Source organism: Oryzias latipes, chromosome 17 (assembly GCF_053564925.1).
Source record: "Oryzias latipes strain Hd-rR chromosome 17, Olatipes_Hd-rR_3.1".
NCBI lineage: Eukaryota > Metazoa > Chordata > Actinopteri > Beloniformes > Adrianichthyidae > Oryzias > Oryzias latipes.
In genome coordinates, this window is record NC_136253.1 from 20,222,829 (window position 1) to 20,247,460 (window position 24,632).

Genomic DNA, 24,632 nt, shown 5'->3' on the forward strand with positions numbered 1-24,632 from the left:
ATCGTTGAAGAAAAAAGGTTCAGCACACTGTCTAGTGGGTCTAGATGACCCAACTCCCAATGTTAAAGTGCCTAGGATAGCACAAGGGTTACTGCATTGAGTTGCTACCATAAGATTGGCTGATTAGAAATTTGCGTTAACAAGCAGTTGGACAGGTGTGCCTATTAAAGTGAGTGTATGTTTACAAGTCATTACCTTTTCTTTTTAGAGAAGGACACAACAATGAATCCAAAGCAGAGAGTTCTATTATACATGCTCATTTTATTAATCAGATAGAAAACATTTGTTGAGCACAACATACACCATTTTATCAATATACTGTGAGGAAACACTGAAAAAATACATTTAAAACAATGCTATATGTATTCAGCAAATAGTCCTACAGCTGTACAATGACCTGTCACTGTACACAATGTGCTGCAGTAAATGTCCAGCTTTACTCCGCCAGGAACAAAGGACTCGTAAGAAAAAAGGGGCGGTGTTGCACCTCACACAAAGGGGTAGTTGACTTTACATACTGGCTGGAGTACGAAACCAAAGCTCTCAGAACTTCTTGTGATAGCAAAATACTTTACTAAATACCACAAGACGTGTTCAGTCAAACCGTAAGTGACGTGGTAGTGCATATAAATAATGACAGTGAATATTAGCAATCAGTATTTTCATATACAAGAAAAACGTAATAAATACACCGTTAACTGTCAGCACAACACAACTGGGTGCGACAAGATTGTGCGACTCCGTGAGGATTCTCACGCACACACACACACACACGCTACCTTCAGCGCACACTGCGGTACCTTTTAAGGAAGTGTTGGCATCTCTGCAACCAGCTGCAGGACTGCATTTCAAGGTGCTGCCAAGAAAATAAAAAAAACCTAACAAAGATTCTGCCACCATCTGTGCGAAGCTGTGCACACAGTCATTCAAAGCTCAACGTGAGTCACGTTGTGAAGCGTATGGGGCTGCCAACCACACAACAGGTGTGTGAGCAGAATGGGTGGAACTTTGGGCATTGAGGCAGGAAGAGCCTCGGGGCAAAAACCTGGGATTTCAAACCTGCTTTGATGATGGAAATGTGGCCCACCTACCCAAAAAAATAACATAAAACAAAAAGAGTTTGATTTGTAGCTGGAATGTTCCCTTTGGATGTGCGATCACACTTCTCAGAGGTGGATCAAAGAAATCTTTGGAACTTTTGTTGGAATTTCAAATTTGGATTAATTAATATTTAAACGCTTACTGTCAGTAAAAAAACCAAAAATTTAGAAAAGCTAGAGTTAATGTTTTGGTTCAATGTGAGTTCGGTCGTGCTGTCCTCGTTAAACAGTGTTCCACAAAGTGCAAATCGTGCTGGGAAGTCTACTGATTATCTGAGAAAAATCCACCGAACACTTTCGTTAGAATATTGCCAGAACATTAGGAAGACTGTGAGAGACCAAAAAAAAAACAGAATGTCACCTTGTAGAAATTGGACAAACTTTACAGCTACAGGAATGGGTTCAATAAGTTACAAAACACTAAATAAAAACAGATGTGATTGTAAAAAAAAAGAAAAAAAAGGCACACAGTTACTTTTAGACAAGTGTTAAAAAAAACTACTTGGTTCGAAGAGACCAGTAGTAAGACGCCACCATGTGTAATCCAGTCTAAAAACATTAGAAATGTTCCACATAAAGAAAGAAAATGGCTGGAAGTGCAAGTTTGGAAGTTTTACTTTTCCAAGTTCATACCATCGTTAGAATCTTTGTCTGTAGTGACGTAGATTCAGACGTGCCTCCTCTTGAAGAACAGATACCCCACGATTCGGGCGCTCCAAAACAAATGGCCACAGGGTTTCTAAGCCTCAGTTACAGGGGCTCCTCACATCCAATCAGACCCTTTCAGCCTGGCAGCTTCAAAGAGCCAGATTTGCAGGATTGCTCCACTGCAATTAAAACAATTTCAACTGTTGCTCTCTAACGCAACAACTGGTTCGGCTATGTTTCCGCAGGGGAGACGTCACGTGTCGTCGTGTCTACGTCCTCCAGATCTGAGAGGTCCTCTTTATTAACGTGGTCGCACGTCACAGCTAGGTCCGTCGTCTCGTGGTGTCCGTGTCCAGCTTGGCTGTCCTGGCTGTCCATTGAGAGGTCAAACTGAAATCTACTGTCCACAGACCTCCCCTCACTGTCCTCGTGTTGGCTTCCTTCTCCATCACTGGTATAGAATGGAGGGGAAGGGCTCTGAGGGATCATGCTTTGGTACCAGTTCCTGTTGTCCTCCAGGGTGTCCAGGATGTCCTGGGCATCAGGGTGGACCAGATCTGCCCACGTCTCCCACAGAGGGTGGACAATGTAATCTATGAAGCCAACCTGGAAAAACAAAGCAGAGATGAAGTCATTCAAAATTCAACAGCAGATGTTTCTGCACTTTATCTGCACAATCTGTGAAAAGTACCTGAGTCCTCTCCACTGAAGCCGTGTTTTTGTCACACATGGGGCTGATCTCCATCCCCCTCTCCCGCTCTCTGTCTCCCTGATGGAAGAACTCATCCATGATCCGGTCTGTCCACTGCCGGTACAGATCCAGAGGTTTGGTGGGGTTGCTCAGGTCCGCACAGTGGACCATGTTCCGCAGCACCTGGAGAACAATCCCCTCTTCAGTTTTCTGTTGTTTTTTTTTAGCCACATCCAGATGCTTCAGAAGGGAAGAAGATCGCCTCCTACCTGCATCCTGTCTGTGTAGTTGTCCAGCAGCAGCACACCAGAGCTCGTCACCTTCTTGGTCTCCACCATGGTTTTCAGGTTGGCCAGAAGACTCATGTGTTTCGACATGTCGGTTGCCAGAACCTGGAAGACGAAGCCGTTAAGAACTCTGCACGGCCATCGAGACATGCTGGACATTCACAGACGATTCCTCACCATGTCTATGACCATCCTCCGGAGAGTCTGCTTCTGCTTCTTGGTGAGGTTCTGGAAAATGTCGCAGTTTTCCTCCTGCAGCAGTTTGAAGCCCACAGCCAAGTGGTGGTTCTCCAGGACTGACTCATCGTTGTACATCAGAGCCAGCTCAGAGTCTAACACGGAAGAGAAAACGCCATCAGACAGGGTTTTAGCTTCATAAATTCAGTAAGACTACCATAAAAACGACTACAATTCTTGCTTTTAAATCTAATTTAAACAAAGTGGATCTCTGTCCGGTTAGAAGACTCACTGGTGTTGATGAGGAACTGGTTGGAAACTCCTGGGTGATCTACATCATGAATGGCTGCAGCAAAAATGGCTGCCAAGATCTCCAAATCAGTGAAGACAGCCTGTGGTTTGACAGAAAGAGAAAAAGAGATGAGTCTCTGAATGAATAATGTGAAGAAAAGAAGGTAACGCATCAGACAACAGGTCACGCCATGCTCTTTTGTAATGCCGTGGTGACGCCTCATTAAAGCACAATGGCGGTTTGACGAACAGTTGTGGTGGAACTGAATCTGACCTTTGTCACTACAGTTGACATTATAGAGGCAGAACATCACGTCATGTGAAACGGTGCTTTCAGCGACTTACATCCAAAGCGGGCGTGGACAGGAGTATGTGGGTGGACTGGGCCACGTCTGCAGCGTGGAGGCTGTTGTGGTACGCCACGTCTGAGTGATAGTGGCTCTCCAGGGTTAGCATGAACGTCACAAACGTGTCGGTTGGAATCTTAAACGTTCTCATTAGGTCTCGCTCCTGTGTGGCAAAGACAATGAGAAAAAATGAGGAAAGCTGGCCTCAGCACGCAGCCAAACCAGGCAGGTGGAGATCACTTGGCAACTAACTGACCTGAAAGATGCTGTACATGATGCACGTGAGCGGCCGGTTGTGGGAATGCTCCGCCACTCTGAAGATATTCAGCCCCCACTTGTTGATGTCCTCCAGGTCCTGTCAATGAGGTCGGAGGGTTAAACACCACCATCTGACACCGTCAGGCTTTCCTCCTTCATGCAGGGAGTATATCCGACACCCACCTTCGACAGCAGCTCCTCCTGGTCCGTCTTGACCCCGAAGCGGTTTGTGCTCCCACCGGTGATGCTGGAGGCATTGCTGACCTTCTTCACCCCGCTGATCTGTGTCATCATCCCTCCCGGCTGTTGCTGCTGGCCCTGCCTCCTCTTCCTCTCCCTCGACTTCTGAACCGGACATGGAAGCTCCAGCTCGTTCTGCTTGTCTGTGGAAAACAGTTGAGCTGATTACACTGAAATAAAACATGGTTATTTTGTAAAATTGCAAACTAAGAGAATAGATAAAAGTGAAAATCCCCTTTTAATGATCCAATCACAAAGGTAATATCACCACAAAGTTAAAGGTCAAGAAGCACAAATGAGTTGTTCTGGCCATTAAGCAATATTCCAGCAGTGCGTGCATTCATTCTTAGAAACTGCACAGTTTTGTAAAAACAATTCAAAGAATCGTGGGACGAGGGTTCGTCTTCTGTGTTTAGAGGAGGTGATTAAGTCTTCCTGCGTGCTCAGTGACATTTAGCAAGCACCATAAACAACGTCAGTATGAACGAGACCGAAACTCCCACTGTCTGTGTTTGTGCGCCATTTGTGCCGCAGTGAGAAAAAAAACCCATCTCAGCTGCATCCTCCACAAAGCACAGGAGAATGATTTCACTCCACCTGACAGGTGTTAGATGCAGCACAGACAACAAAAACCGCCAAGCTTCAAAGGCGCCGCTGCTATTGTTGCCCTCCTAAAGCAGCTCACTGCACCACTTTGATTGTTAGAAGAGATTTCTGTTGTGCACCCTGCACCACACCTCCCCGTGTTTTTCTCTGTTTCTACAATTATGTTGCAGATTCTTCCTTTTACACACAGCTCGGGTTAAGATGGATGAATGTTTGGAGGCAGGCTTGGATGGTAGGCAACCGCAGGGGTAAAGTGGATGACTGCTTTTGCAGGCTGCCTGGCAGTGAGTCACGAAATGCTTTGGGGCTTTTAAAGCCAAGGAAACACTGCTGTCCTCTTGATGAATAATGCAGCTTCTGTCTGGACCTCGTGGCACTGCATGCAGTCATAACTGCTCCCCCCCTGCACTCATCGCTCCTGATCCCTCCAGAGGGAAGCCTTCCCTCCTCCCCTCGCATATCTCTGCAGTGAGAGTGAGGGGACTCTGTTTCGTATCCATACCAGATTAGACTGGTTTCAAAGCGGCGCTGCAGATTGACTGAGTTTATCTGGTGTTTGGCACATGCTGGGGGTAACCTTCCTAATCCTCGATGCCGACTGACTTTGCAGTTCCGTTTTGATGTTCTCCTGCTGCAGTGCTTACCTAAGAAGGTGTTGGAGATGTACTCAGACACTTGGTTGCCTGAGCGGCTCATTTCTGACAGGTGGCTCAGTTCCCGGTTCAGCATCCTCTTGAACTGTAAGAAAACAAGGACGCATAAGAGCTACAGCAAATATCCAAAAGGGGGCTCTTTAAAGAGGGAAATAACTCGTGTTTTTGTATGAAGCAACAATCAGCAACAATATACAAAAAATTGTATCCTGTTTTTTAAGCATCTTTGCGCTAAGGAGGTAAAATACTGCAATGTGCATCTTCCAGTGTAAACAAATGAGGCCAATGCAACACAACAAAATCTCACTGTGCGATTTTTAAATGACAAATCATTGACCAGAGAGAGCACACACACACAAACACACACACACACACACACACATAGATATGATCTCCAAGGTTCCTATTATATCAGTTGTCCTCTGGGACACACCTTAATGTATCCCCAGGACACAGAGAATAGGTAGTTGGCCTCAGGCATGGTGCTGAGCTGTCTTGAGCCCCTGGTGCTCCCCAGCAGAAGCAGTGAGTGCTCCTCTCTGAGTGGATCCCCAAGGCTGAGCTCAGCCCCGCAGCCTGAAGCTCCAGGCGCCACCGAATCACAGCCGACTGCGGTAAAAAAAAAAAATGGCCCAGACGCAGTCTTTGGAGAAGGGCTGCGCTGGAGCCCCTACATCTCCAGCCAAACGCGCCTCCTCCCAGCTCAGACCATTGTTCTCAAGGATCGCAGGCCAACAGCGAGTGATGGAATCCCCCCCTAGATGCAATCGGTATTTCCTTTCTTTCCACGGCGGTTTTGGCTCCCTCCGTCCTGTCCGTCTAAGCCCCCATCTGTCACCACCCAAGCCCTATCCAGCGACATGCAGAGATGGAGGCGACGGGGTTATCCAGATTCTCCGAGCCCAGATGTAACACGGCAGGGAGAGAAAGAGGAAAGCAGGAATGATGCAAGGTGGAGGAGAGGAGGGGGTGTGTGTGAGTCCCCTATGGCAGATAGACTCTTTCTCTCTTTGCCCACCCCACCCCCCCCCTCGCTGAGAACAGCACTGCAGAAAAGCAGAGCTTGGAGAATCCCCTACATCTTTTTCTCTCGCTTTCTAGCCATTTCTCCTCACTCCCATTGCAAGTCCCCCCTCCCACCATGTATTCCACCCCCTTGATCTTCACACTCTCTCCCTTGCTCAGTAATGCAGAACAGATGCGATGCATACTGCGCAATGTGAGGCTTCAGACATCCCAGCGTTATTGTTACTTAAATCAAAATGTAAGAAAACGATGCTTAAATCTTCACATCTGAAATGATTTCAACACCTTTAGTTTGAATCATGAAGGTTTGCACAGCGGCCCAAAGACCCTTTAATGCTCCGTTACCCCACTGCATACTAACCTGAACACCTTAGCAACAGAGGGAAAAGCCCCCCCCCCATCCCGGTGGTGTCCCAGCTCTAAATATACTGCATCCTATTTCATCCATAGTAACACGACAGCCCATATAACCAAACACAACGCAGCTGAAAGATCCAGTGAATCAGATAAAAATCTGTCACAATTACAACCTGCTTTTAGAAAAGGAAGCACTTTTTCATTTGAGTGCCATAGATTTAAATGGGAAAGGAAGTTAAAGGTGATTATCTACCTTTATCTTTAGTTCTCAATGATTTTATTAAAATGAAAAAAGGAGGGGGGGGGGGGGGCAGGAACTTTTGACTTACTGAAAGTTGATCATTTCCTCATTCTCTCTACTTTTCTTTTTGGTTCATACTCAACACGAACATCTGGCCTGCCTAGTTTGCAGATTGCTAACATCCGCATAACTTTTAAACTCAAATGCAAATTTTTTTTTTTACAACTTGCAGAAATAGAAACAAGATGCTTTAGGCTTGCCTTAAAAAATATAATAAAATAGGAGACAGCTTTACTTGAAGTCAAACTGGAGAAGCTTTGATAGACTCTGCACATCGTTTGATGAAGACAAAGAACACAACTGGAACTTCAGTCAGAGAGGTTCATGTGGTTCATCTAAAGAGTTACGGCGCTCGCTGGTGACACGAGTAGAGAGCAGATTACTCAATCCATGACATGAACTCATGCATCCTTTTACGTGAGCAAGTTTTCACATCCACGCACTCTGCTTTGCAAGAGAAGTTACAGCAACATCACACAAAGGCTAAACATTTCCCAGATTATCAAATCACCAGCCAGAGTCTACAGCCTGTACACTTAGACTGATTTCTTTTAGATTTTCATTTAGAAATTAAATTATAAAACCACAATCTTTACCAAAAAAGATAAACCAATGCGGTGCAAAAATCTGAGCCAAAAAAATGTTACAAAAATACTAAACTCTCTCTTTTGACTACAGTTTCTTTTTGGATATAATAAGTAAGGCTAAGAAAACACTTTAAAGATGTTTCTTCGCATGTAAAGAACATATAACTGAACTAAAAACCCACCTTTTTCCAGTTAGCAAGCATTTTAAAGGTTGTCTCCTGCTTTTCAGAACAACATAATCCCATTGTCACTCAGCAAAAACCAAAAGCAGCACACAAAAAAATGAAATCCCGTCAAGGTTTGATAGCATCAACAGATTAGGCTGTCTTCTTCCTTCTCTTTATTGACTGGTGTGGCATCGGGGAGGAGATGTAAAGCAACAAAGCCGACTGACTAACTGGCTTACAAAGTTTAACAAGACACCCTGTGGCTCCTCCCATGAAAACAGGCCCGAGCTCGTTCCTCCACCTACTTCCCCTTTTACACAGAAATTCTCACCAAAACCCATCCTTCCTAGCAAATGCCTCAGGCACCAACCTCTTGGCATGCTTGAATTTATCATCAAAAAGTCCCGGAAAACAAGTTCAGTAGCTTATATTTCTAGTTTGGGAAAAACACAACTTGAATAATCGCAGTTCCTTGGGGAGCAGTCAGAACATCTTACTCCACTATGACCCAAAGTTGCTGTGATAGAAAAGAGAAGAAACAGGCTGACATCATAGCACAACGCCACAGCTGTGAAATCTTGCAAAAGCCCAAAGTGAGCCAATGGGACCTCTGTCCCATCTGTAGCTGTTTACAATGTCAACACACTGTGGATGATGATGCTCTCACAGTTTAGCAACAGTCAAAAGCCTAGACTTCCTAGAAGGTGTTGATCAACTGTACTCTAGAAGAGTTACAGTGGAAACACATTTCATGCTGGCAGTCCTCACTTGACTTATTTTTCCGATGGAAATGACAGAGGCCAGCCTTTTAATTGCCATTAAGCGCTGCAGCAGTTGTCTGATCTCCACACGACCCTCTCCGTTCAAATGGAACGGCAACTCTATGATTTGATGTCCATTATAGCCGCTGAAGCTGGAGGCCCGCAGCCCCATCTGTTTCAAGCATTTTGTCATTCTTTCCCCTCCAAGGATGGCGGCGCTTCAAAGTTTTGAGTGACCACACATGAGGTAAAGTTTCCTACTAGCTTGTCTTGTGCTTAGAGCCACGCTTGCACTCTAACCCACAACCCAGCAAGCTCTGCTAGCTGGACTCTGATTGCAGTGTTTGTTCAAGGCTGGTACCAGCTTTTGGGTGGAAGTGTGGCCAGGCTAATGACAGCGAGAGGCAGGGAGCAGCTCTCCACTCTTAGGTCACTGTGACCGCGCGGGCGGTTAGCAGAGTGTGTGGTCCCCGTGGCCCCCGGACACACCTGTACCCTCGGAGGCTGAAAACTGAGACACCTTGGGTTTGATTGTGGGTTCAATTGCCTCCTCTGGATTGGAAAAAGGAGGGCTGTTTGTCAAAGCTCATGGCAAAAACCTGCAGATGCTGCCTTTGTAGTTAAAAAAATATAGAAAATGTCCAAGTCGATGTAATGTTACCACAGAGCAAGAACATCTTTTGTTCTAGCTTGTTGCACAACTTTTTAGGACATTGATGAAAGTGTAACCCGATAAACTGTTGACCTTCTGAAATGAGCGCTGGTCAACAATGGCATGTCCGTCCTTAAGAGGAAGGCCTCATGCTTATTGTCTCGCCAGTCCCAATGATGTAGTGGCCTTTCAAGGCGATACCTGGTCAGAGCATTGCTATTGTTGTCTGGCACCCAGTGAGCAGAGCAGGAGGAGGAGGAGGCACAGGAAATAAAGAGACAGGAAACTGGTGTCACGGTCACAGTCACACATCACGCACCAACAACATCCTTCATGAGTCTGATCCTCCCTCAGACCGCAGAGTAGAAAACAGACGGAAACGGACACCCGGGGTGTTTACAGTCTAACTCCGCCTTGGAGTCACCACTGTCTGTGCGGAGGTTGAAAAAGAGCCTTGCAGCATACACTAATTTGGCTGGACTGGACAAATTTAATCCACAAAAAAAGAAAACGTTTGGAACATTGAAGAAAAACGGAGATAAAAAGAATCAAATGGAAACCTCCCTCTGATTCGTCTCAGAGAAAAACCCAAAATTGTGAACACAATGCAGAAGGAAGTCTCCAAATGATTGAATATTTACATTTTGGATTGAGATCTAGTGAAGCTGCTCATGCAATAGGGGACGGACAGTTTTGAGGATGCTAAAAAAATGCAATAAAATAAAATAAAATAAAAAACGTCACAAAGTCGTAACTGGTTTCTCAAGCCCATCTCAAAATGTTCTTACTTTGATGTGCATGAATCCAAAAGATAAAATAAAATAAAAAATACCAATAATGAGTGAGCTAAGATTATGACTGAGATCAGAATTTGAGATTCCTGTAGCACACGAGTGTTTTGGCACGTAAGAACTGCAGCTATAATGCGTTTCATCTTGGTTTAGTTGCATGTTCATCGTTTCCATGACAACAGCAGTTAAAAAGCATCCTATCAGATAACTTGAAATATTAAACAATGATGCAGTTTTGCGTGGTGCTTTTCCTTCTTCTATAGTGATGCAGATATTTTCTATAGGATGCTTGTGCATAACTGGAATCCCTCAGTAACAAACAGTAAAAAAAAGGAACATAAACATTCGTCCAAATTAAACTTAAGTTAGCTGAACATCATTTCTATTTTTAAGATGTTTTCTTTAATATGACTCATGAATGCTCAAACTTTATGAGGACCAATACTTTTAGCTGATGACCCCAAAAGATTGTGGCCACTCAGCTAATGGGATTTGCTCAGGTAAATATAATACAGATGATTAAATCGTTTTAATTAATTTATCCAGCATGTTTTTGTAAATAAAATGCAAAAAAGTCGTGAGGCTTTATCATACATTAAGTCTTACAGACTTGCTATGAAGATGGAGGCTTGTTTGTTTATAGATATTTTTACAATAGTCGGGTACTATATCATTGCATTTTGGATAACTGATTAACTTGAAGAAACATTTATATGATTAAGCTTTCCATTATGGTAGCATTTGTAGAGTCTCTCAAAGCTTTATTCAATGATTGACTCGCACAGCAATAACATAAGCCCCGTGACCTTGTTTATTCAGGAGCTTTAATATGAATACTGAGAAGGAATGTGATATTGACATCCAGGAAGGCTAATCTAGAGTTATTTTTGTTTATTCTTGACTTAGGTCAAGTTTTTTCCCCCCGCACACACTTTAGTAGATTTTGTTTTACTTTGAATTTAAAGTTAAACATATGTTCTATAATAACAGCTTACCCTAAAACAAAATTTGTGGAATTTTTCATTTTTCCATTTTAATTTCTGCTTCAGGTTGTGGTCATTTGATCAAACTAAAGAAAACAAAATCAATGGAAGCAGGTTCAATTAAATTAAAGTTAAAGTTGCACACTTTTTACTCAGTAGCTGTCATGACAATAAATAACTGATTCTGAAATGTTGCAGACTATCCAAACCCTAATTCATGTATGCAACCTCTAAAATACATTTTTTTAACATGACTTGCACCAATCCCTTGTATCAAAAGCATGTGCAGTGTCTGGCTTATTTAAACGAACTTTGTAATTATTCCGCATTTACAGTACACCTTTGACAGCCCAGTGGGATAAACAATGAGACCCCAGTTCTACAGACTTCCAACTCATGTTACTTTCATTTTTGGGAACTTGTTCATCCCTCATGTAAAACATCTGTTTTTTTTTTTTCTTTCGTCTCGTTTCGTCCTTTCATTTCCTTTCTCACTTCAGAATACAAAAGAACCCATATGAATTTGACAGCTTGCGTATCATAGTACCATAGAAGCATTGCTGCTTTGCAAGTGCGTCAGAGAGGCGGCAATCATTTACATTCTGCACGCTCTGTGCAAATGGACAACCACAGCTTTACACGAGTGTCCAGAACTCCCAGGAAATTATAACCTACAGAAGTCATAATCATGTCAGAGTCGGCCTAGATAATCTGAACCTTACTTTCTGACTGCTTCCACACTATCGACACGTTGTGTTCTATTGTTTGCAGCGCTCGATTAACCTGGTTCATCTTGGTTGGGCAGACGTGACATCATGTCGTTTTGTACAGAGATTGTGGAAGATCTTATCGATAAAGCTTAGAAATTGATACAGTCAGACACACATTGAAAACATGGCAATGAAATGCAAGCTTTGTAAAGTTGATTGTAAGTTTATAAAACCATGCATACTTGTGACAACATTTTTAAATGTGGCAAAAGTAGTGTATGTAAAAAGATTTTCCTAAAGCCACAATGCTGAAAAATTGGATGCTGCATCAGTCACATTTGCATGTATTATCCAGCTCCTGTTGCCTTACCTTATTTGAAGCCATGTCGCTAACGGACCTGTAGGTTTGAATGGTCTCCAGCTGGTCCAAACACCAGTCCAGTTCCTCCATGGTCTCCATGGCCAGCTTCTGATAGGATTCATCTGCCAACAGGCACACGGACATGTAATCAGGCCTGAGCGGATCCATGTCCGCGCTTGAGCCCCCAGACACCACGCGCTGCTGCCCGAGGGTCCCAGGGTGGCTCGGACGTCTGGGGGACTGGCATGCAGGACATCCGGAAGGAGCAGGGGGGTAGGAGGAGGAGTGCACACAGAGCTCCTTCATGCTGCAACGCTCCGCCACCTCAGAAAGTTCAGAGAAATCTCAGACAAACTAATAGTTAGTTTGCCGACTTCTTCCCCCCCCCCGGTCTCTGTAGCCTCTTTCTCTGCTTGCCCCTTCATTCCCTCGCTCTGTCTGCTCCGCAGAGCCCCCTCCCACTTTGTCTGGTTCCCCCACCCTCCATCCGATACTCTCTCATTAACTTACCCTTTCCTCAGTCCCATTCTGTAGAATAAGTGGCGTGCGAGGCAAATTCTTGCCCTCTGCTGCTGTCGACTGACCCCCTCCTCCCTAAAGTAAACTTAATGCAATTTAAATTTAATGCAAAAAAACATAAATGTACTTTCTTTTCATAACTGGAAAGCCTTTTTGACTGACTTTTCCACTGGCAGCAGTTTTTGTCTAAAGACGTCTTATAGGCTGTTGTTTAAAGAAGTGAAGCCCAGCTCACATCACACCACTCCTTCCCCACAAACGGCCTTTTTTTCTCTATGTGGGAGCAAAAAAAATGTAACAAACACTAAATTTTGTGTTTACATAAGCAACACGAGAGGCAAATTTTGACTCCCCTAACTGAGTGAAGGCCAGGCGAGGTCTTCACTGCGAGCCAAAGAAACCAAAGCACTTCCTCCTTGACCCTGAACATATAAAAAACATGGAGTGGAGTCGCTGAGCGGAGTGGCCGCTGAAGGTTAAAGCAAGTGAATTTTGTTACAAAAAAACAAAAAAATTGCTGCTGCGGTTTGCTGGCTTGACATGAAAGCGCACAGCATTTAGAGGAAAAGATGATCATAGGAAAATACAGAATGATAAAACTGCATCACACCGAGGGGGGTTTTGATTACATAAATGTCTGCTCAAAGGGAGCTAATGCTGAATGCATCTGGATCTCCCCACCTTCTGTTTTTAATGGGAAAGACTGATCTCTACTTCATAGGGTTTTACACATGGAAGAAATTTACCCCATATGCTTAACACAACAAGACAGCCAGCATGCCGCTCCCTTACTTACGTCAATATAGTGGATCAAAGAACTTCAAAGTGCTGTGATGGCGCACAGATTTCAAACCACCAGGCTTTAACAAAGCGATGTAATGAGAGTTTAGACATCTAGTTCAGCTCCCATCATTGTCAGTTAACAGAACCACGTGGTGGCAACGGCTCTTCTGGACAAAAAGGAAGGTGAAAGCGAGACTTTTTGAGCACATCTACTTGTATGAAGGCTCTGCCCTCACTTTTTAAATGCTGAAGTCCTGCCATTAGCTCAGTTCAACAGACCAAAATTTCTGCCAAGAAAACGGGACCACATCCCGTCCAATTCCCCAAACATGAGTATATGGAAGAATTAGCCATTTTTTCAACAGGAAAATGGAAGAACATATAAGGGTTGGACAATCCAGATAGACAAAGGTTAAAGCAGTGAATATAATATGTGTTTCCTTTTAATTAAACATGCAGATCTCAGAATAAAACATTGCCGTTTTGGATGTCTGATTGTAATTCATTTGGATCTGCAAGATTGCTGTGAAAGGGTGCTTTATGTACATTCGTGAAAAAATTACGCAAAAGCAAACAACATGGATTGACAGAGAACTGAACCCGTCCGCACCTTTGGTAGATTATAAATCCAGTGCTGTTTCAGTGTCACCACTATTGTGACACACTTTCAATCTGACAAACCTGTTTCCAGACAGCGTGATGTACTTTTCCAGTCTGTCTTTTTCCTTTCTTTTTTAGCGCTAATGCGTTGACCATCTGCTGAAAGCTACACAGAGGACAACAGAGCTCAGTGCAGCAGACAGACTCTGGCTGCCTTTTCCTTTTATCTTTCTCTGCTTTGAGGCCACAAACCGGCTTTTGTGAGAACTTTCTCGCTGCTCTAACGACCAGGTCCATATCCTCTGCTGCCAGTACACCTTCCGCTTACATCCACCTCACACTGCCCCTCTGTGTGTTCTCAACCGACCACTAAACCTGTTTTCCTCTGTTGGATTCAAGCCTAATCTATGCAACGGGACTGTTTCAGTGCACAGCACAAACTTTTGTGGGTGAAAAAGAGTTTATCTTGTTTACAAAAGAAGAAATGAGAGAAAAAAAGTAGAACTGTAAAATACCTGATGGAGTTATGATTGCGTGATAATTGTCAAAATAGACAGATAACAACAAATAAAATCTTTGAAGTCCCTATTGACAGACAGGAATGAGGGGCAGAGCATTCAGATATCAGGCTCATCGTTTCCATGTCTCAGTCTTGTAAGCAGGAACCATCTTTGGGATTAGAGTCAGAACTTTAGCTAAGGTTGGCCTGGGTGACCCAGAGTCATGTCTTCAGAAATGCTGCAATAGACTTAGACTTTTGGGGGTCGTAGGATGGATCTGGTGTTTTTCCTCTCATTCCTCACTGTAGATCATTCACCTGACTGTTTTCTTTCCAATCCTATGAATAATTTTGGAATTGTTGAAATAACTAACTTCTCTTACTTACGTCCAGTGAGGGATTTTCCAGTGTTTTTCTGTTTGTTTAGGTCTTTCTTGTTTCTCTTTACCCCCACTCTGTCAGATGGATGCACTTATTAAGTATGGCCCAACTGAAAAATGATTAAGTCAGTTGGTTACATACATTAGCCAATTCTAAAATACAGATCAGATGATTTTGTATAAAACGACCAAGTTATTAACTTAAAGCCCACTCCAATCATCTTTTGCTTTATTTTCAAAGCATTCCCAATTGTCTTTGAATCATAATTATATTGTTTTTAGACAAAATCAAAAAACCTGTGTGGTTTTTTTAGAACAGAGTTTCTGCAGAGTTGTAGCGGCACTGTTGGCGCAGCATTCTCCCATTCCCCATCATCCATTTTTTTACACTCTCTTCCGCTAGCCTACAGTTCATCAAATCCTCAACCTAGTATTACTGGTGCAACAAAAATGGCGAGCAACATTGGAGCAATCCAGTCGTACAGTTTTAAGCCAGATTCCAGCTCGGACGAGGAGAAGCCATCAACAAGTGGACGCATTAGAATGGAGTGGAGAAGGCAGCTTGTGGCTTGCGGTTATAGGTCTCATCAATGGCAAATGTAAAACCTCCTATCTGTAAATGTTTAGATTTTGAGTTTTAAATGGTGAGAACAAGGATAATTCCACATTTTAAGTGAATCTGCGAGAAAATCCTGTCCTTTTTGGGAACAAAACCAAAACCTCCTTTCAGGATTGACTGGAATACTTAAAACATTTTTCTTATTTCCTGAAAAAAAGAGTTTTTTCAGATAGGAGGTGTTGTATTTTGTCCATGGATATGTCACCTAGATAAGCTTTTTTGAGCTGCATGTTTTTTTGTTTGCTCCTGTTTCACAACGATTTAAATAAAGAAACACTCGGTAATACAAACTTAACCTCAAAATATTTATAAGTAATATTACTTTGTGATTGGTTTGATGTTTTTTCCTAAATTCTTCATATAGTGTCTGTGCTAGTCCAAAAAGTAAATGTCAGTGCTGCATGAAATGCAATATAACCCTTTTGCTATCCTATGACCCCACCCTTACATTGACGTGTTCTCCCTACCATGACAAAGGTGGATAAAGGTGGAAAGATTTCATGTAATCCATGGACACCAGTGAAGATCACAAGTCATTGAAAAAAAAAGGTTCTGCGCACTGTCTAGTGGGTCTAGATGACCCAACTCCCAATGTTAAAGTGCCTAGGACAGCACAAGGGCTAACAATTAACCACAAATTTAAAATTATATGCATTTATAATAATATCAACAATTACTGAGACAATGTAAGTCCACAAGTGTCAATGAAATGTATAAATTGATGTGCATGGTGTGATTTTATTGTTTCTTGTGGACAAACTCCTGCACTGAAGATAGTAACAAAAAAAAGACAAAATAATTCATTGACATCTTAGAGTTACTGCCTCGATTCTACTGTAATAAAAGGGATGTGATTGCATGAAGAGGAGGGCAAAGTCTGGTGACAGTGGCTCAGGTGGTTGAGCAGGTCGTCCAATGATTGAAGGGTTGGCGGTTCGATCCCCGCTCCCACCAGCCAAAATGTCGTTGTGTCCTTGGGCAAGACACTTCCCCCTCCTTGCCTCCAGTGTGGCTCCACTGGTGTGTGAATGCGCATGAATGATCCCGGTGATGGTCAGAGGGGCCGTAGGCGCAAACTGGCAGCCACGCCTCTGTCAGTCTGCCCCAGGGCAGCTGTGGCTACATCAGCAGTTACCCGTCACCAAGTATGAATGAGGAGTGAATGAATAATGGACACAATGTAAGCGCTTTGGGTGTCTTGAAAAGCGCAGATAAATCCAATCCATTATTATTTTATTATTATTATTTTTTTTACAGTGGTGGACAAAATTGTTGGTACCCCTCAGTTAAAGAACGAAAGTCCACAATGCTCACTGAAATGACTGAAACGTTCAAAAGTAACAATAAATTAACACTTATTGAAAATTAAATAATCAAAATCAGCCATTACTTTTGAGTTGTTGACTAACAGAATTATTTAAAAAAATAAACTAATGAAATAGGTCTGGACAAAAATGATGGTACCCATAACTTAATATTTTGTTGCACAACCTTTTGAGCAATCACTGCAATTAAAGGGTTTCTATATTTGTCAATGAACCTTCTGCACCTGTCCACTGGTATTTTGGCCCACTCCTCATGAGCAAACTGCTCCAGCAATCTCAGGTTTGACAGGTGTCTTCTCCAAATGGCATGTTTCAGCTCCTTCCACAGATGTTCAATGGGATTCAGATCTGGGCTCATAGAAGGCCACTTCAGAATAGTCCAACGCTTTTCTCTTAGCCATTCTTTGGTGTTTTTGGCTGTGTGTTTTGGATCGTTGTCCTGTTGGAAGACCCATGAGCTGCGACTGAGACCAAGCTTTCTGACACTAAGCAGCACATTTCTATCCAGAATGCCTTGATAATCTTGAGATTTCATTTTACCTTGCACAACTTCAAGACACCCTGTGCCAGATGCAGCAAAGCAGCCCCAAAACAGAACTGAGTGTTCTTTTGGTTGTATGCTTCATTTTTGAGTCTAAGAACATAGAGCTGATGTGCCTTACCTAAAAGCTGCAGTTTTGTCTCATCTGTCCAAAGGACATTTTCCCAGAAGCTTTGTGGCTTGTCAACATGCATTTTTGCAAATTCCAGTCTGGCTTTTTGATGATTTCCTTTCAACAGTGGTGTCCTCCTTGGTCGTCTCCCATGAAGTCCACTCTGGCTCAAACAACGACGAATGGTGCGTTCTAACACTGATGTACTTTGATCTAGGAGTTCACCTTTAATTTCTTTGGAGGTTGTTCTGGGCTCTTTGGATACAGTTCCAACTATCCGTCTCCTCAATTTGTCATCAATTTTCCTCTTCTGGCCACGTCCAGGGAGGTTGGCTACTGTCCCGTTGGTCTTACACTTCTGAATAATATGTGCCACTGTCGTCACAGGAACTTCAAGCTGCTTAGAGATGGTTTTATAGCCTTTACCTTTACGATGTTTGTCTACAATTTTGTTTCTAATGTCCTGGGACAATTTTCTCCTTCGCTTTCTGTTGTCCATGTTCAGTGTGGTACACACCTTTTCACCAAACAGCAACGTGACGTTTTATCTCCCTTTAAATAGTCAGACTGACTGAATATGGGTTTGAAAATAGCTGTGAGTGAATTAAAGGACATACCTGAGTTCATCATGACCTCCTGGACAATTAGTTCTCAGTCTTTTATGGAGGTACCATCATTTTTGTCCAGCACTATTTCATTAGTTTTTTGTTTTTTTAAATAATTCTGTTAATCAACAACTCAAAAGTAATGGCTGATTTTGATTATTTAATTTTCGATAAATGTTAATTTATTGTTACTTTTGAACGTTTCAGTGAGCATTGTGGACTTTCTTTCTTTAACTGAGGGGTACCAACAATTTTGTCCACCATTGTATGTATTCAAAAAAATCCAATTTATAGGGAACATTTACATTAAAATAAAAAAATAACACAAATTGTAATCAGCTTATGAAAAAAGTATACAAACCCACAGGTTGTGCTTTTCCTTGAAGTCATGACAAAACCGACATAACTTCAGATAACGAGTTTCTGTTGTAAGCAGTTTGACTGGGGTTTATTTTTTGGAAATGACTGGAAAAATAGGAAAACTGTAATAAAAGACTGAGTAATTTAGATGTGACTAATATAGATCAAGTTCAAGGTATGTTTTTACCGTCAGGAAGTTTTTCCTTTGAAACTACTACAGTAAATGGAAATGACTGTGAATCCACACCCTTTTTTTTCCTTTTTGACTTGACCACATCATGGAGGGCAATGCTACTCTACGTGCACATTCCTGCTTTAGTTTGACAATACAGATCTGGAAGTGAGATGGAGGAGAGTGTTTTGAATGATTCACATTTGAACAATGATTCATCCTTTTATCTTTTACCTCAACACACGTCAGTTTATGCACGTGTTGAGATTAGTGGAAGAAAAACAAAACCGTGATGAAAAAAACCCCCAACTTAATCATACTGAGACAGCTGCGTGTGGTACAGGTACAGGTTGGAGAGTCAGCTTGACAAAAACACATTGTGTTGAAATACAGCCGGCAAGTATAAACACGTCGAATTAGATTCCTGACTATTTCAGAGATCACAAGGCAGCTGCAGCTCTGAGGAAAAAAATCATTCCTCTGCCAACTGAAACAGTTTGCTCAATTAGTAATTTACAGGTCCCTCAAACTGCCTCGATGACTAAGACTAGAATGTAAAAGTGAAATTAATGGTTATATTTAGATAAAAAAATATGTTTAATAACTTAATTTAATAATTTAAGTATTGAAAAAAATATGTTTTAATCAAATGTGGTCTTATTGTGACATTCTATATTTAAATGATTGTTTTTTGCTTTAATAACTATCTGGATTCAGTGTTGATGGAAAAAATGAACTATTTAGAAGATAGAGGTACGATGCGGATACAGAGACACGAAACAAAAACCAGGGTCTTATAAAATAAACTAAAACCAAATTGAAAAATATCTAAACCAAGAACTGATCAGATATAACGACGCCTGACAAAATAAAGAGCAGAAATCTGAATGAAACTAAACCGAAAACAGAAAAAAAAATTATATATATATATATATATATATATATATATATATATATATATATATATATATATATATATATATATATATATGTATGTATGTATTCAGGATTTAGGAAAAAACACAGAAAAAATTAGTTTTCTTTACGCTAAAAAATATAAAAATGTTCCATATCTAATATTAAATTTATTTTTTATTTTTTATATGTTCTATATCTCTCCACTGTTTTAAGCATAAAGATGAATAATTACTGTTTATCCATTGCTTTACTCTTTTTTTCATGCCCGTAGTCATTTAGGATTTCTTTACATCTTTTATGCTGTAGTTTGGCAATACTAAGCTCTCAGGTGTTTCCCCCACAGCAAATAATTCTGATTTAATCACAATTATTTTATAATTAGCCTAAAGAAAAGTTAGTACAGAACCATGGAAGGAAAGGGAGCTGAGTATTCCAATGCTCTTTATTAGAATTGAACCTTTTTCTGCACAAAAACCTCTGTGAAGCACTGTGCAATCCTACTTTGAACATGTGTTATAAAATATTTTATTTAGCTACATTTCAAAAACAATAGATGAACAAACTTAAAGGATTGAATGTTACTCTTGCAACACCAGATCTGGAAAGTCAAGTAAGTGATTTGATGAAGACAGGGGTGTGTTAGACACTAACTAGTGGATGGAACCTTGAAACTTTTCCTTCCAAACAGCCTTTACTTGATTTTGTTTTTGCACTGTTTACAACTGCAGTGTAATCTCCCCAGCTATCAAAACAAACGGCTTCAAACACACATGAGCCTCATCAGCCCCCGTCTGACAGCTCCTTCACAATGCCTCAACAGGGCTGTCCGGACACGGGCCAGCTTGAGGGAAGGGCCACAGGGAGGTTTATGACCGTGCTGACGTCAATGAAATAATTCAAATACTTAACCAGGCTGCACGCTTCCAGTCTGCCAGATCCTTTTCTCTGGCTGTGAGCCTGGAAAGCCTGAAATGGACTATTGCTGTGGACTAGAGCAGTCACTGCATGCAGGCTGAAATAAGAGCAGCAGACTAAGGAAAGACTGAGGATTAGTCAGATTTGTATATCAGATAGTGGTCCAACTATTCCTCAATCAGCCATACCCTTCATGTATTCATTTAATATGATCAGTTTAGATTTGTGATTTTGTTGCACATAAAATAACAACTTTGTTCACAGTATTAAAGTGTCTGTAAACAGCAAAAACTAATTTCTCCATTTAATTTAGCATAAAAATGTAAAACAAACATTGAATTTAGGGCTGCACGGTGGCGCAGTGGTTAGCGCTCTTGCCTCACAGCAAGAAGGCCTCCGGTTCAAGTCCCAGCTGGGGGATGAGAAAAACTACATCAACGGGGGACCTTTCTGTGTGGAGTTTGCATGTTCTCCCCGTGCATGCGTGGGTTTTCTCCGGGATCTCCGGCTTCCTCCCACCGTCCAAAAACATGCGACATAGGTTGATTGGTCATTCTAAATTGTCCATAGGTGTGAGTGTGAGAGTGAATGGATGTGTGATTGAGGATATTCTACCCTGCGACAGACTGGCGACCAGTCCAGGGTATCCCTTGCCTACGCCCCAGTGGCCGGGATAGGCTCCGGCAACCCCGTGACCCCGAAAGGGAATAAACGGTTAAGAAAATGAATGAAAAAACATTGATTTTATTTTATGTACCCATGGATAAATCAAATTTTTTTTTTCCTTTTTACAAGGCAGTCAGGTCTTAATTTAGTCTGTATGTATCGTCGACCTGCTGATCGCCAGTTGAACTCTTTTTTTCCCCCCTCCTTTGGGTGCCAGAATAATGCAATTCATTCATATCTTCATTGTATTCTTCTTGAAAAGTGTTTACAAAAAGGAAACAATGGCTGAATGAGCAATGGCCATTATGTATGGCTCCACACCCAGATCAATTTACGCACAGTCTGTTTGGTTTCAGAGAAATGAATGAGTGCCAGTCAGTCCATTATTACAGTCTGTTATGATGCATAGTGTTTTTTTTACTACTGCATCACAGATCAGCTGTTTTTTCTTTTGAGTTCAACAGGAACATGGTCTAAGAAAATACATTACAACCCACTTTGTGTGGTTCTAATGGAGTTTTCCAATTAAACACTCAGAGGTAGTCATGTGTTTTTCTACATAGGCAGAGTACAGGAGATTAAACTGAAAATGTTCTGACCTAATCGGTTGTTCGCTTAAATGGACCATAATTGAAATACATGTTTTCATTTGAAAAACGTTGGATTTTTGTACTTATTGCTTAGTTTGGTGAAGAATTTTTAAGCATTTCTTTAAGTTTTGCCTTGAGACAACTTTTGTTGTGGATAAACTGCTTTGACTTAATTTGAGTTTAGACTTTGATCCAAAAATTCACGTAAATGTTAGAATTATTTAGAGGTAACTTTGATAAGTAAAAAAAAACCATTAAAAAAAAACCCTCCTGGATCGCATTTGAAGAGGTGTATACATCTCGGTGAATTCAGTATAATTCAGTAAAAGACAAAAATTTACATTATGCTTAAATCCTATAGGGCTAAGTGATAAAAAAGTCACCCTGTAACTGTAAAGGAAATCAGAGAAGCTCTTAAGTCCGTTTCTGCAAGTCCAAGTCAAGACTTAAATTTCTTTATTAATTGAAATTCAAATGAAGTCTGAAGTCTTTGACAAATGCATTTCAAATCTGAATTTTTTTGCTGTAAATTTCAAGTCAAGTCGAGTCATAAAACTTACATTTGAAATGTGTTTTGTTGTTTCAAATTCTAAATAAACCTCTTTTACACAGCACAAGAATAGACAGTTGGTCTTTCTGTGTCCCCAATGCAAAAGGTTTGTAAAGGTTTTTTTTTATTTGTAAACCTGACAGCAATGTCCTGGAGCTAAAAAAAAAAATAGAGAAATGAACATTGTTCACAAGTCCCAAACATCAAGTCTCAAGTCTCTACATGTGAGACTTTAGCGCGTGTCATGTCCAAGTCCCAATCTCTGATAAAAGCATAAAGATATATAAACTTGACAGATAACCTCTAATTCAATTAACTCATTACTGATGTTCACTCCCCCACCCTAACAATGTTCCAAAAACAGAACAAAGTTCAGCATAGAGGTCAGTTATGTCCACCCACTGGCTAATCAAAAAAGACTCACCCTATTAATGGCAACATTTGAGCTCTAACAAAACCAAAATGACTGATAAAAGATTCCTGCCCCTTAAAGTTAACATGAATAATAAATAAAGCGACACAGTGTTCCCTTTCTACATTGTGTTTCACCTATTTATTTTTTTACAGAACATTGTGTTCTGCGTTCTGATTGACCTCGTCAATTAATCTAATCTTAATCGTGTTTCCTTTACAAAACGCATTCAGCTCGACACATTCATTCACACCGTCAATCGTAATCAATTTTCTTTTTTCTACAAAACTGGACTTATGTTTCTACGAAGGTTTGAACTTTGAGAGTTTAAATAAAGGGAAAAAGTTTGAAAGTGTCTGAAAAAAGTGCATTAAGTGTGTAGCCTTAAAAAATCTATAACCTTACGCCGTGGATTTCACCTAATCACAACTTATTTATGGAACATAAACCCTCCAATAAACATGCATTCATGTGTTGGCATAAAATTAGACATTTTTAACATGGGAGTCGATAGGAAACTCCCTTCAGATACCAGTCTCCACCAGAAGGTAACAAATGTACTTCCTGGTTTGTGTCAAATTGGGAAATGGGAAGTGGGTGTTTGAGTACAACTTATGCTACCTTTGTTGAAATGAACAGAAAAAAGTACACTGTTAAAAAAAACAAACTCTGAAAACCGCTGGAGGAAGTGTTTAAAAGACGTCATTAATCCAAACGAGTGATCACTACTTTATCCAGCCTGCACTGTGAAGTCAACATATGTGGTCTCAGCGTACAATTTTTTAAATTCGCTCTCCCATGTTAGAGATGCTTTAATTTCTGTGTCTCTTGTCAGAGTTTTGATACCCACTATCTCAGGTGACACACTCACACCTACGGCTTTCCAATCCAGACGATTCATAGACAACTGAGGACAACAACTCTGCAGCTCTTGCTTTTTTTTCTTTGTATACTAGTTTATTTTTTGAAACTTTAAATTTTAACTAAAGAGGTAACCGTGTCTCCAAAACATTGCTCTCATAAAGTAATTCCTTTAAAGTTAAACATGTTGCATCAGGCCACAAACTCCCTGCGTGAGTCAGCAAGAGAGCAAAACTGAAATTAGTTGAATTCAGCTGGGATGTGTCTGAATGACGTTGGGAAAAAAGATGTAACTTTCTTCATGCACAGCGAGCAAAAACAAGAAACGCATTGCGTAAAACTAATAGAAATCTTTTGCACACTTTTTTCCAACAGTTGTAGAATCTCCAAATCCTTGGGAAAGTCAATTAGCTTGGATCACAAAGAGTGAATCAAAAAATTCCCCATATCAAAGACCAAAAAAAAAGGGAAAGCCTTTATTCTGAATGTGTGAAGGAAGAGTGAGGCCTTTGTTGGCTGCCGGCTCACGAGACCGCGTGTGCTGGGGCCGTTTGATTTGTGAAGCCTAAAAATCATACGAGGACCTCTACAATCCCCTTACGGTGCGGGAGTAAGATGTTTAACAGTGTAAACAGCCTGCAGTGACGCATTTCCAGCTTTGCAGATTTTTCAGTTTACCCTTAGGTTTTTTGTTTAAAGCCCTTCATGCACTTTCACCCAATGACCGGTCACGTTCCTTTTTGAAGCTTCAATCCAAGTAAGCCTCCTGGTCGGCATCTAGCTACAAGTTTAAAAGCTGTGACTTTTTCAAACGCTTTGTTTGAGTCCAAGGCATCAATCCTCTCTTGTTTTGTTTGTCTTTTCGAGCTAAACTCTCTTTATCTCTAGTCTTTCATCAAACCTGAGCTCATGCAGAGAAAGATGCGGGTTCATTAGAATTTTCAGCAGCGGAAAGACACAAAACAGGAAAAATCTGTTCTCCTTTTTCCGCTAAAAGCTGAGGAAAATGAGCAGCTCAGGGGAGGATATGATCGTGTTAAATGCAGTTGTCTCCTTTTTTATAAATTAATGTGAATCATTACTTTGCTGCAGGTGTACTGAAAGCACTTTGTATGCTCTAAGATAGCGCAGGACGGTAGCAACCTTGAAGACAAATCTAGAATAAAAAAACACACAAGCGTTTGAGGGTTTATCATGTTTGTTTTCACTTC

The 24,632-nt window shown here is 41.2% G+C and overlaps 1 protein-coding gene across 2 annotated transcripts in view; it reads right to left on the reverse strand.

Moving 5' to 3' along the window:
- Positions 1-241: 241 nt before the first annotated feature.
- Positions 242-24,632, reverse strand: part of LOC101173893 (3',5'-cyclic-AMP phosphodiesterase 4B) — a 73,012-nt gene continuing 48,621 nt past the window's right edge. For both annotated transcript variants that reach the window (XM_023965353.2, XM_023965355.2), the window contains 10 exons: positions 12,004-12,116; positions 5,290-5,383; positions 3,983-4,182; positions 3,798-3,896; positions 3,540-3,704; positions 3,196-3,295; positions 2,904-3,058; positions 2,709-2,831; positions 2,440-2,622; positions 242-2,354 (listed from right to left, as the gene is read on the reverse strand). In XM_023965353.2, the coding sequence (XP_023821121.1) occupies positions 1,980-2,354; positions 2,440-2,622; positions 2,709-2,831; positions 2,904-3,058; positions 3,196-3,295; positions 3,540-3,704; positions 3,798-3,896; positions 3,983-4,182; positions 5,290-5,383; positions 12,004-12,116 (1,607 nt within the window). In that variant the 3' untranslated portion in view covers positions 242-1,979. The remainder of the gene's footprint in view (positions 2,355-2,439; positions 2,623-2,708; positions 2,832-2,903; positions 3,059-3,195; positions 3,296-3,539; positions 3,705-3,797; positions 3,897-3,982; positions 4,183-5,289; positions 5,384-12,003; positions 12,117-24,632) is intronic.